Raw genomic sequence first — 13,573 nt, forward strand, 5'->3', positions numbered from 1 at the left:
CAGTGGCAGTGGATCAGGGGTTGGACTTGATGATCTCAGAGGTCCTTTCCAACCTGACTGACTCTGTGATTCTCTGATTCTGTGAGAGGGTGGTTGGACTGGCTGATCTCCAGAGATCCCTTCTGACTATTGTGTACCGAGGAAGAAAACATCACAGGGACCAGGAGTGCCTGCGGGTTCCTGGGGAGTACAGAAGCCATCACACCATCCTTTCCCACACAATTGTGGCTTCTAAAACAGCAGGGGAGCTTAAGGCTCAGTTGGCTTAAGCAGTACTATGGTTTCTCTTTCCTGAGATGGGAAGCTGAAAGAAGCAAGCAGACAGCAGAGACTCTTCAAGCAAATTTCTCTCATCTGTATGCTGTATTCTGCCCCAGTGCTCTTTTTAGCTTTCTACAATTTGGAGGCTTCTCAGCACAACCCCTTCTCCCATTCCCATTCCTGGCCTGGACATCTTCTCTCACCCAATCCCCAGCTCTGCTTTTATAGGAGTTCCCAGCGCATCTTTCCAATACGTTTCTTGTGCCTATCTCCACATAAAGATGCCCTTCCCCTCCCATATTGAAAATAACGCCCTTTCTTAATTTACTGCTTCTTCTGAACACTTATTACTTTCTGAGTCCCTTTGAAATTTTCTCTTTGATTTATAACTTGATGCAGCTCCTCAAAATATACTTCCCCAGTGCAACACCACAATCTATTCCTGTCATACAAATTTATTTTTACCTCTATCTGGGAAATGACTGTAATACATTTTCAAATTCCCACATCAAGTTGTAAATCACTTATGAATTCACTTTCCCTTCATCAGAAAAGAAGGCAGAAATGCAGAAAAATGTCCTAATGTTCACAGCCAATTCATTTCTTCGTATTACCTGTTGTGCAGTTGGATAACCCCTCACAAATTTCTACCCATAAACAGGATGCACTTGTTTACCTTTTTCATGCTAAATTATATTCTTGTAGATTATCATATGAGATAAATAGAAAACAGAATGGAAATCATCTTTATAGTCAGTACAGAATGTTTGTCATGTATAGTCAGTACAGAATCAAAGGAAACAGTTGATGCCATTTTTCTGAGTTACATGAGAGATGCAACCAGAGGAACTGTAGCATTGCTTCAAAGCTATGGGCTCTCACATTTCTCTGGCTCTTTGAATATCTTTTCTCCTTTTCTCCCATGTTACTCTACATGCACAACTAATGAAACTCATTTTGAGAATGAAGTTACAGTCTGTACCTGCTGAAGCCTTGCAGAAAAATTTTATTGCTTTGTGTGTATTTCAGTCCCAGGAGAACAGGACTCCAATGGATTAAACTCAGTCTCTTAGTCAGCTTTCCTGACTTTCTCCTGAGCTGCTTCTTACAGCCAGCCTGCTGGTACTGCTACCCTCACCCAACAGGGAACCTGGGCCTTACATGTGTCCCGGTAGACAGCTCTGTGCCATGGACCTTGCTCAAAATAGGACTTAGAGGTTCCCAAGCTCATGCTCTGGAAACCAGTAACTCCGGATGACACTCCAGATTCTGTCCTTTTCTCACATTCCATGGCACTGAAGCCCATTGTTCAGGACAGACTGCACGCCCATGGTTCCCTGCTTTTTGGATTTTCGTAAGGACTTTAAAAAGAAAGAAAGAAGAAACATGTAACAAAAACAGGTTTGGCACTTTTGTTTCCTGGCTGAAAATATAACAATATTTTTGGTTTTTATAGTAACACACCAATTTTTGCAGTTTACCACAGATCTTTTGTTATCGCTATATTTAATGGAAAGTGTCACTATAACTAGAAAGCATTTTTTTTCCTGGAGAATACAAGCAGCAGACATGCATATGAAATATTAAGAAGACATTTTCAAAGTCAACTTGTCTATTTAATTTTGAGATTCAGCTTCTATTCAATCATATGGGACTCCAAAGCATTAAATATTACCACCTGCTATTTAATTACACCTAGGAAAGTTCAGTCTTGTGTCATTTTAAAAACTACTGTTTAGTGGGCTATTGGTCTCTGTCATCCCTATATTACAAGGGTAATGCACAGGCATTTTAATTCCCTGTCAGTAAAACAATTAATGAGAGGAAAAAAACCTAGTACAATGAATGAAAGAACAACTTTGTGTAGAACTACTAAGATTCATTTATACTTTAAGATGGAAAACAAAGACAGCCTTCATTATGAATGAAAATGAGCTTTCATCAGTGCATTATTTTCAATTAAACTATGCTATGCCATTTCTTCCAAGTAGATAAAAAAAAATACTGTTCGAGATGGTGATTTTTTGAACGCCACAAGGTGGCAATGTTTCAGAACATTCCTGAGATTTCTTGTAAAATTTTATTTATCAGCAAGTAATTATTAAGATCATATTCATAAAATAAAATCCATAAAGTTGCATTTTAATGCATATATTTTGAGTTTTATTTTTTTTATAAGATGATGGTTAAAAAATACTTTTAGAAGCTGATTGATATACCATGTATGAGCTGCAACATGGATTCAGGGTAAGTAGACTTGTACTAGTCCAATTTGATATCTTTAGATAGTAAGTTAACTTAATAGTAAGGTATCTCTGGCAGGGAAGTTGAACTAGATGCTCTTTTGAGGTCTCTTCTAACCCCTAACTTTCTGTGATTTTTGTGGTTTCTGTTAACTTATAATTTTTGCTTAAGTAAAAAGAAGGCAGGGTATATTATCAGTATAGTGTTTAATGAGGCATTGAAAGGTTCCAACAGAGAAGGTATGACTTTCTGAAAGAAATAAGGGAGGGTGGTATCTTGGCTAAAACAGACATAAATGGGCAGCATGTAGTTCAAAAGCATTGGACTGGAGAGTGGGCATAAAACTCCTCGATGGTACAAAGTCTGCAGGAAGTGGAATCGACCTGATACTGGGACTGTAGCACTCTCTGCTTTTTGTCTGCCCCATGAGATAAGACACCCTTCCCCACCACACTCTTCTCCAAAACTCAGGTATCTCCATCAGCTCCACAGAGATATGTGGCAAACCTGCTGCGGTCTGTTCTGGCACATTACAGGGAAATAAGCTCAACATCAAGGAGCAGGGGGAGAAAGGCCACAGACATCTCCAGTCCTCTTTCCTTGCTGCTGGAGCAGACACACTCTGCAGCTGAGGGTCCAGAAAAAGGGAAGAATCAGAGGACCATTAAGACACATTGCTTCCTGCACTAGTATAAAGGCTTCACCTGAAAAAAACCCAAAACATCTTAGACTGTTTTTTTTGTTTTTTTGTTTTTTGTTTTTTTGCCATTTAACAGGATGTGGTCTCTCTTTTCCTTCACAGAAGGCTGAGCAAAGGAAACAGGCAAAACATAAGTACATGTGTGCAACCAGCATATACTATCATACAATGGAATGAAAGCAAAGTGCCCAGCTCAGTATCCTGTTCTTGGAGATAATTTGTGCTTAAGCAGTAACATAGCAGCTCTGGAACAATTTGGCAAACTACCTGGGTGGGTAGGACACCTGCTGGAAGTACCTATGTGTCAGAGCTGCTTCTCCAAGTGGCACAGAAGCTGTATCAGGTATGTGCTAAAGAATTAACTAGCTTTTTGTTATAGTTAAGACACTTTAAGAAGTCAAAATAATTCAGTGGACAGCAATAAAAATGCATGTGAGAGAATTTCCATAGTCACATTTTAAAGCTCCTTATGAATCCTGCTGCTGAGGGAAGAACATCAGGAAACACTCCTGAGGATGCAATACTTTATACTGTGACATCCTAAAAATACATACCAATAAATACATACCATGAGAGTCCACACAGTACTGCTATATGTATACTGGACTAGCATTAGAAATCACTCATACAAAAGTACTTCTGAAGTATTTGTATTACTATTTAATCTATGGATCTGATGCACTACAGCCAGTGTTCTTACCCATGATAATTTACCTTAACAACTGCGATCCACAACCTGTAGGTTTTTTAATCTTTTAATTGATTTTTTAATGTCCTCTATTTTTAATCATGTAATGACAGGTTTGTATTCTCTTACTTCTTCCTCCTGTTCTATTCTCTCTTATGGAAAATACACAGAGCAAGTTGGAAAAATAAGTTAAAAAATTCAGAGTCAAACAACACCAGTGTATATTATTGACAGGTTTTTGAAGTAAAATATTAGAGATGTCCCAATATTTATTTCAAAACTACTAACAGTCATTTTTAAACTTTGCTGTATATGTTTGTCTACTCTGCTCAGTGTAAGTAGTATTATAAGAGCTTAATGTAGGCAGCATGACTATATGTGATGCATACATCTTGACTACATGTGATACATACATCTATAGAAAAAAACCTGCAACAAACAGTAGTCCAAGGCTGCTATTAAACTCTGTTAGAATGAGTATGAGTGACTACATAGACTTAAGCTAAAAAGCAAAGTTGATATATCCTACTTTCTTCTCTGGAAATTTTTTCACACCTTTTGTCAGAAAATGAAATGACTGATTACTGATTTAATTGATATACTTACTAACATCAGGAAGCTTTCAGGGGGCGAAAAAAAGTTAAACCAAATTGTTATAGTATTGATCTGCCTTACCATTTTAAGTGTGGCTTTTTTTCTCTAATGCCATATGTTACATTTAGCAAATTAAAGGCATGTGGGTAGACTAATACAACTACAATTCAATAAAAATATATGTACTTTGTAACATTCGTAGCTATGATTTTTCCTCTGTTATACTGAGTTTCTACACTTAGACACTGCAAATCCAGCTGCAAGGCATCTCTCATCTTTATCATATAGCTGTGTAGCCCTAAGTTTAGGTGTCCCCCTGTAGCCACTCTCAGGAAAAAACCTCATCTCATCGTCTCATCTCATCTCATCTTCAGCAAAGTGTTCAGGATAGAAAGGATGCAGTACCCTTGTATGAGTCTATAATTGCTCATAGGTTTAAAGCTTAGATTACAAGCCTCACTTTTACTTGGCTAAAGTTAGGTAAGCAGAATCCCAATGGTATATAAAACAATGTATCTTCTGGCACTGACCACTTTCAGATGAGATATTTATTCTGCATAAAGAAAGGTGTAATAGAACTGTAAAATCAGAGCACATTTATTTGTTTGCTATTTCCTGCTTTGCAAGAGGCAATAAGCAGTTCCTAATGGCTTCACACTGAAGCTGAAGCCTTCCACCTGAAGGTCTGCATTTAACCTGAGTGGTCTAAAATTTATTGTTTGCTGTATTACGGATAGACACGTGCAGGACTGTTGCAGGAATAGGAATTACCATATGCTAGTTGGTGGAAACAACTCCTTTTACCTGAGAAAGGCAGACTGTGGGTGTTACATAGCAGGATAAAGGTGGTCAACAGTTCATTTCAGTTCAGTGTAAGGCTCTGAACAGTCAAAAGTGGCAAATGAAGCAGAGAGGAGGACAAGTTTCCATCTCTGCTGCTAACAAGCACTGCTGTCCAGTGTACATGAGTGGGTGTGAATCCCAGCAGTTCAAACTGATAAACTGAAGCTGTATCGTTACATTTTTTCCTGATCATAGAAAAGAACAAATAGATTTTTGAATGTGGACCTTCCTGTGTAAGGTTGTTTGAATGCACAATAAATTAAATGTAAAACTTCCCTGTAACACAGAACACAGTGCTAATGTGGTACAGGCTCACCCTGCCAGCCAAAATTTGATAGTTCCTACATTTTCAAAGGTTGCACTGGCTGGCTTGTGCAATTTGTGTACAGTCAGGATCACCTCCCCTGTTGCACACTAGATAATTTGAACCAAGAACATGTTTTTGTGCCCACACATAATCCAGATGAAATTTCTGCTGCAGGGCAATTTGTTGATTCAGAGGCAGTATGGAAACAGGACCTATGTTTTAATGATAAATTTCATATTTTCTTCTGCTGTGCAATAAAAAAATATGCAAGATTTTGAGAATGGAAGGAATGGCAAACACAAAGAGAACCTTATTATGCATTGATAAGCATGCTGTCAGGCCCCTAGAAATTACTTCCGTCTGAAGATGTACATATAACTAATTCTTCAGGCCAGTTGCTGCATTAAAAGGAAAGAAAACAAAAGCAACAACCTATTATCCATTACAAAAAATCGAAGTTCAACATGGTTTGCTTTATTCAAACATAATCTTGCAATTTTTTTTCCCTTTTGCTTGAAACGAAACATAATGGACAAAACTACTAAAGGGCTGCTAAAGGTGTTATCCTCTTCTGTACAGAAGATAGTACACATATCCAAAATGTGTAATATCTAGATTAAATTGATTTGAAGGAGGATCTGAACTCAGCAAGAAATTTGAACCCAAAATACAGCAGTTCAAAGTATTTTATAGTGAGACTCATGCTGACAATTTTGCTGACACTGTTCCATTTTCTATGAATAGTTATTAATCCAATCTCTGATCCAGGGATGACCCAGTTACTATACTATATATGTTAAGTATACTGGCTTAAAATACAGCAGACATTTGAAATGCATACACAAATACATGCAAATACACACATGCATAAAGAATTTAGATAGTATTTGTGTATTTGTTACAGGGTTAGCAAGACTGGAGTATGAAAGACCTTCCACGTATCAGGAGACTAAACAGGCTTCAATCCTTCAGCATGAAAAGAGAGAGAAGCAGGTTATGAGAAAAGTCTACAGTGTTGTGAGTGGCATTGAATAGGTTACTCTAGAACGATTACTCATAATTTGTCATAAAACAAGAGCTGGAAAGCACCCAATCAAGTCATCATGCAACAAGTCTATGACAAATGTTCTGTTTCACAGACTGCATAATCAGAGTGAAATCCATTATTACAAAACTGTGGGGAGGACCAAACTATACACATGCTGAAAGAGGCTAGAAAAAAATGGTAAATGTGAGTGTACAGGTCATTAAACACAGTGGTCCAGTTGCATTTCAAATTAAGATGACCTCAGAATTACGATGCTACCACTTCCTTAGAGTACAACACCACTTCAGGAGCTGCCAGGCTGGGAATTAATACATGGTGAGCCACAGCTTCCTTCCCCTCTGAATCAGATGGCAAGCAGCCTCATACAACAGCTGATTACTTCTTTCTCTATGCTGAATGCATTCCCCCCCTCCCTCATCTCTGCTCCTTTCTTGCTCACTTGGGAAGGTGTGAAGCACTGCCTGGAGGCTGCTCTTAGGATCAGCAGGGGCATCTAGCACTGGGATTCTTCCAGGAAGCAGAGTGGCAATGTCTTGCTTGCTCTACGAGCAAAGGATGATTTGTAATTAATGAAGTAAACACAGAGAGATGGCAAAATGAGAGTAAAAGGGCAAGTGCTCAGGTGCTCTGCCTGAGCAGTAACAGACCAAGCACAGTTCCAGGCAACACCATATTTATTCTTAGCTGCTTGCTCTGCAGAGGATGGTCTTTCTGCTGAGATTTACAGAAAAAAAGAGAAGAATCTTATCCTAAGTGAATTATTATCATTATTTGCTCATGGTCTAAAACTTATTTAGTTCTTGGATTTGACTCCTGTATGATGATTCAAAAAAATTCTACAACATAGGATCTTTGGTCTTGCTCATAAAAATAGTTTTAATAAAATTATCACATGAGACTATTACTACATATGCATACCTTATAAGAATCACTGTAAGTAGGACACAACAGAAGTAATCTCACTTACAGTTTCACCTGTGGTATCTGTCTCACACAGTCAACTCTTTCAACTCCAGAAGGCTGTGAATGTTCAAAAGTCAAGAACATGTTCTTTCCTTTCCCAAGAGAGGCTTGCACCGAAATACCACGGAAAGGTTTTAGCCTTTTAGATTACAGTTCTCAGTGTAAAAGGCCTATGGTATTTGGGTCAACCATTTGAATGTCACTAGGAAGTCTGATGAAAAAAATCAGTTCTTTTTAACATGTACTGTTGATACTTCAAAAGTGAAAGTACAGGAATAATCACAAAAATTGAACTACATCAGCAATATCTTTTTGCAAACACTCTGGAGTGTTGCCAGCTGGAAACTTGGTCTTCATTATGCCACAACAACTACAGAATAATTTTATAGCCTGCAATCATGTCTTAATTCTTACCCTTGCTTTAGAGGTATTTTAATATACTGTAAGAGCAGCAACAGACAGTATTTTGGTGGTACTTTTGACAGCCAGTTAACATGATACAAAGTTGTTCTACTTATTGCAGAGTTTGTTCAGGTCATAAAAATGCATTCACTAAATTCATAACATAAAGCACATACGGACTTATGCTGCTTCACAACAGAAATATACTTGCTAGAGAAACTGCAAGTGAATGGAAGTATGCGAGGTGCACAACCAAGACCCCAGCATCCTATATAGCAAGGTCTCAATACCACTTAAGTCCTGGATTGGCATAAGTAACCATCATTCCACAGAGGTCAATGGAGTTTTTCTATGAATGCTAGAGCAGCCTTTTATTATCACCTGGACAAAAAATAAAACCTAATCCAAACCTTACAGATGAGCAGATCTTAGCTTAAAGATTCAGACCTGTGAGTAACATCAGGAAGCTTCACAATATATCAGTATTTCTAATTGTTTCCAAATCTGCTTAAAAGATTGATTGATTGAAATAAACAATCACGGTACTAAGACAGCTTTGAGAAAAGGAATCAATTGTTATCACAGTTATTCATCTATATCAGTGCAGCCCCTTCTCCCTAAACTGCACACTTTTGTTTATAGGTGCCACGAATGCAAAGAGGTTATTGCACACAGAGACAGAAGAGAAGTTTTTACAGCCTATCTAATACCCACCCAAAAACATCCATGAAGAAGACCCCCCCACAAGGCCTTAGATTGCAATAGCATGCTAACTTTTCCTTAGCCTTAAAATACATCCTCTCTGGTTCTGGAGCTGCAATAGCTGTGAGGTCAGATTGCAGCCTCTGTGCCTGTACTGAGGAGGAAGAGCTGAAGCAGTTTGGGGAGACAGCACCTTCCCTTCACAATCAAAACACAGACATGGTCTATCCTGCACTCATCAGCAATGTCCTGTCCTGTAGTTCACATAACTACAGTCATCTCAGAAGAAATAGAGAAAAAGAAATAAGGCTTAGAAACTTACCTGTTTTTCATTTTCATCCTCCAGCCTCAGCCTGTCCTCAATGCAGTTCCTGGCCTGTAGGAATGCCTTCCTCTGAGCCCTTTCTGTCAAAATCCTCACAAAGACCCCATACAAATTTACACTAACAAAAAGGATTGCATTGGCCACAAGCTGTAAGAAAGAAAGAAAAGTAGATTACTATTTTAAAATATATATTTTTATTTTAAAACTTCTATTCAGCAAAATTTTAAAAAGAAAGGCAACCCCCCCCAGCCAACGCTGTCTTTAAAAACTTTGCCTCACTAGCCCTGTCACTGTTACCCCTTACTACAACCCAACTGCAGTGAAACAATTCTAGCAGCTACCACAAGTCCAGGCAATACTCTGTATTGCAGAATACAGAACTTTGCATCTGCTGAATTTGACTTCTCTTATGATGATCTATAATTTATTGCTTTCATTCAGATCAGCTCCTTCATCAGCTTTTTGGCAGATCTGTCCACCCAATAAGGAAAGCAATACCTTCAGAATTTGTTAAATCGTGAGACATCCAGCAGAATGAAATTATTTTCTTAGGCCTTCATAAAGTAGGGATATTACTGTCCCTTTTTTAGAGTTGAGAATCAAGGCACTAATACCATCTGTGACTAAATCAAAGTGTGTGTCTGGGCACCCCAAGTTTTCATATTGTGCAGTTTGCACTTGGAAAATCTGCTTCCTTTCCCATTTCCATACTATTAGCAATCATACTGTATTTTTTTGATAAATAATACAAAAGATTGTTGATACTATCCTGCAGCAGACCTGCAGCAGAAGGTGCTGAGTGCTTTTGAAGTACGGTCCTTTGCACAAACTAAGCCCTTGAAATGTTATAATCAAGGACAATGAATTACTTTGGAATTACTTCTATGAACTGTGCTTTGATGCAGGATGCCTAAATTATCAAACTGTCCTTCCATGTTTTTTAAATGCTTTTTACAATATATGATAAAGTTATTCAGTTAACCTAAATAACAGTGGCTTGAACACAAACTCCTTATCTAAAACAATTCTGTCCAAGTTTCTCACTGCATCTCTCCTGTCTGAAACTTATCTTCAGATAGTAAATTCTGCAATGAAGTAGAGTGTTTGTTTACAAAGGAGGCAATAAGGCCTGTTTACCCAATATCTTTTCAGTCTCATTCTCCAGATTTACTGTGGTTACTACCACTGCATCATGATTAGGATGCAAGGGACTCATATATTCCTGAATTTCAGAATAGCTGTCATACAATTTGGCCAAGATGGGGTTTAATAAGAGCAAAGAAAGACATAACAGGAAGAACAACAATCCATGTTAAATTCCCATGCACCTAAAATCGTTCATAAAGACCATATAACTGACAGGTACACATTTCAAATTAGTACATCACTACTGTTCCATGATTTGCTTATGTAAATGCAAGAGGAGACCACTAGCCTTGTTTGAAATGCATAGTGAGCTCAGCTGTGCCAGAAACACAATAAAATTACAAATAAATAAATAAATAAACACACTGACATTGTTGTAGGGAATACTTACTGACTAACAGACTAAGGCTTACTGACTAAGGCTTGAATTCAGTCTGTACGGTAAGTAAAAATCCAACATGATGTCCAGAAAATCCCTGCTGATGTTGGAGAGCCTTTGGGAAATTTTTCATTCTACAATAACAGGAAGTCTATGTGTGTAACTAATGGCAGTATACATCTTAATCTCCAGTAACTATAGAATTATGGAATTGTTTGCGTTGTAACAGACCTTAATGATCATTTAGTACCAACCTCACTACCATGGGCAGGAGGACCTCCTACTAGACCAGGTGGCTCAAAGCTCCATACAACCTGGCTTTGAACACACCCAGGGATGGGGCATCCACAACACTTCAGGGCAACCTGGCTCACTGTCTCACCACCCTCAAAGGACAGAACTTACTGGTATTTAATCTAAATCTACCCTCTTTCAGTCTGAAACTGTTGTTCCTTGTCCTATCACTACCTGCCCTTGTAAAAAGTCCCTGCCTAGCTTTCTTCCTGTGTTACAGACTCCAGAACTGGACACAATCCTCCAGGTGGGATCTCAAGAGAGCAGAGTACAGGGGGAGAACCAGCTCCATCAACATGCTGACCGTACTTTCTTTGTGCTTGGGATTGCCTCAGCCCTTGTGCAGGACCTTGCACTTGTCTTTGTTGAACATGTGATTTACACAGGCCCACTTCCCAAGCCTTTCAAGGTCCCTCTGGATTGTATCCCTTCCCTCCAGCATGTAAGCCACACAACACAACTTGGTATTGTTGTCAAACTTGCTGAGCATGGACTCAATCACACTGTCCATGTCACTGGCAAAGATGCTGAATAGCATTGGACCCAATACTGACTCCTGGGGAATAACATTCCCCACTGATCTCCACTTCAACATTGAGCTGCTGATTGCAACCCTTTGAGTGTGACCATCCAGCCAATTCCTTCTCCTCCAAGTGGTCCATTGAGTTGATGTCTAATTTAGAGGCAAGGATGTCATGTGGGACTGTCTCAAATGCTTTGCACAAGTCCAGGTAGAAGATGTCAGCTGCTCTTCCTTTATTCACCAGTCCCATTGTAGAAGGCCATCAAATTTGTCAGTCATGACTTGTTATTCCCTGACTGGTGACAGCATGTTGGCTTTCACCAGCCATCTCCTTATTTTCCATGTGCATAGTTTCCAGTAGGATTTGCTCCATGAACTTGACAGGCACAAAGGTGAGACTGACTGGCCTGTATTTTCCTGTGTCTTTTTTTGTTTTTCTTTTAAAAAAGGGGAGTTATATCTCCTACTTTCCAGTCAGTGGGAACTTCACCAGACTCCTGGGACTGGAGGAGGTGATCCTTGAATATTAACCAGCTTGCTTGGCCTCTCTTCCCTCCAGGGCTTTCTTCCATGCTATTCTACCAAGAAGTTCCCTGAAGAGGCCAAATTCTGCTCTCCTGAAGTCCAGAGGAATGAGATTTCTGTGTGTCCTCCTTGAACTCCACCATTTGATAGCCACTAGAGCCAAGGCTGCCCTTGAGCTTCACTTGTCTCATCAACTCCTCCCTCTTGGCAAGAACAAATCTCAGCATAGTGAGGAGAGTTGAAAGATTCATTCTGCATGGTTTATCCAGACTTTAATTGATTCACAAGTCGTTTAACTTTTTCTTTCATTCCTTTTTGTTATTAGTTAACTTAGACAACAACAGCAACTTTCCTGCAAACATTCTCACCAGTGGAAAAAGAAAAAGATAGCCTGAGAGCTGGGCCTCAGATAACCAAAAAGAAACAGTTATCTAATAAGAGCAAATACCAGTGAAGAATGGTGTTACAGCTTCCTCTTGAGAACTGCAAAATGTGGGTTTAGGTGTCATCAATCAGAAAAATTTAAACCTAACGCTCTCATATACCAGTTATTCACATGTTGCTTCTCAGGTGGTAATAGGGATGGTAAAACTTTGAAGATGAAAAGCAGTACATGAGCTTTCATGACACAGGCTGAGCATAAATGGTTTGCAGTGCCTATCATCCTTTGTTTTGTTTCATCACAATAACTGTTTGAGGTATATCAATTTTCAGCACAAGTTAGAGACTACTCAAATTAAATTACTGGAGAAATTCCAGTAGAATCCTATTTTTAAATACATGACTGCAATCACTCTCACCTTATCCCTGCATTTTATCAAGCTAAAGTGTAGTGACAACAGTACATTTAAAGCTAATTCTTGCAAATGTAGTAGGATAAAAATAGAAAGGATTTGTAAAGGCTGTATTCAAAGGCAGTAGAGAAAGTCCACAGAATAAACAGTCAAGACAGTTAAATGCAGTGCAGCTGTTTGACCCTCTTCATATATAAAACAGCTGTTAGTAACAAAGGGTGAAAAACTAATACTGTCTTTATGCACTGATATCAGAGCCGAACAAGACATGAATAATTACTTCTGGAGAAAATAAAAAAGCTAACTCAGTTTCTGGTCTTCCACTGGAATCAGTAAAAGACCATGTATTGTAAAAATCTGCCAGCTGTTCTGTGACTGTCATTATGATTTCACTTGAGCAAACGTGATCACCTGGACTGGGGGTAGCCAGTAGGTGTGTTCCAGCAATCACACAGCCACTTTCAGACTCAGCAGGATAAACCATTTTCTGATACTCTTTGAACAGTTTAAGATAAAACATAGGCTTACCTGCCAGCTCTGGCCTGCAGGGAATCAAGAAATGTGATTAAGCAAGTAAAAGATTCATAGGCCTCAAAATGTATGAAAAGGCAGTAAAGGAGATTGTTTCCTGAGGTAAGAGTTCCTTCCCTTCACAATCCATTTTCTGCAAAATCAGTATTATCTCCCAAAGTACGAACTACATATGTCTCTATCACCAGTTTTCTCAAATGCTGGCCCCTTTCATTTTAATATGTAAATATGTACCTCCATATATACACTCATGCATATATAACTCAACAGAATCACAGCATGTTAGGGGTTGGAAGGGACCTCT

General features: G+C 38.8%; 1 protein-coding gene across 1 annotated transcript in view; it reads right to left on the reverse strand.

Annotated features, from left to right (window-relative positions):
* ADCY1 (adenylate cyclase 1) overlaps window positions 1–13,573 on the reverse strand; it is a 139,239-nt gene that overhangs the window by 88,083 nt on the left and 37,583 nt on the right. The window contains exon 2 of the mRNA XM_008497154.2: window positions 9,075–9,224. Coding sequence (XP_008495376.2) covers window positions 9,075–9,224 — 150 coding nt within the window. The remainder of the gene's footprint in view (window positions 1–9,074; window positions 9,225–13,573) is intronic.

This window comes from Calypte anna, chromosome 2 (assembly GCF_003957555.1).
Source record: "Calypte anna isolate BGI_N300 chromosome 2, bCalAnn1_v1.p, whole genome shotgun sequence".
NCBI lineage: Eukaryota > Metazoa > Chordata > Aves > Apodiformes > Trochilidae > Calypte > Calypte anna.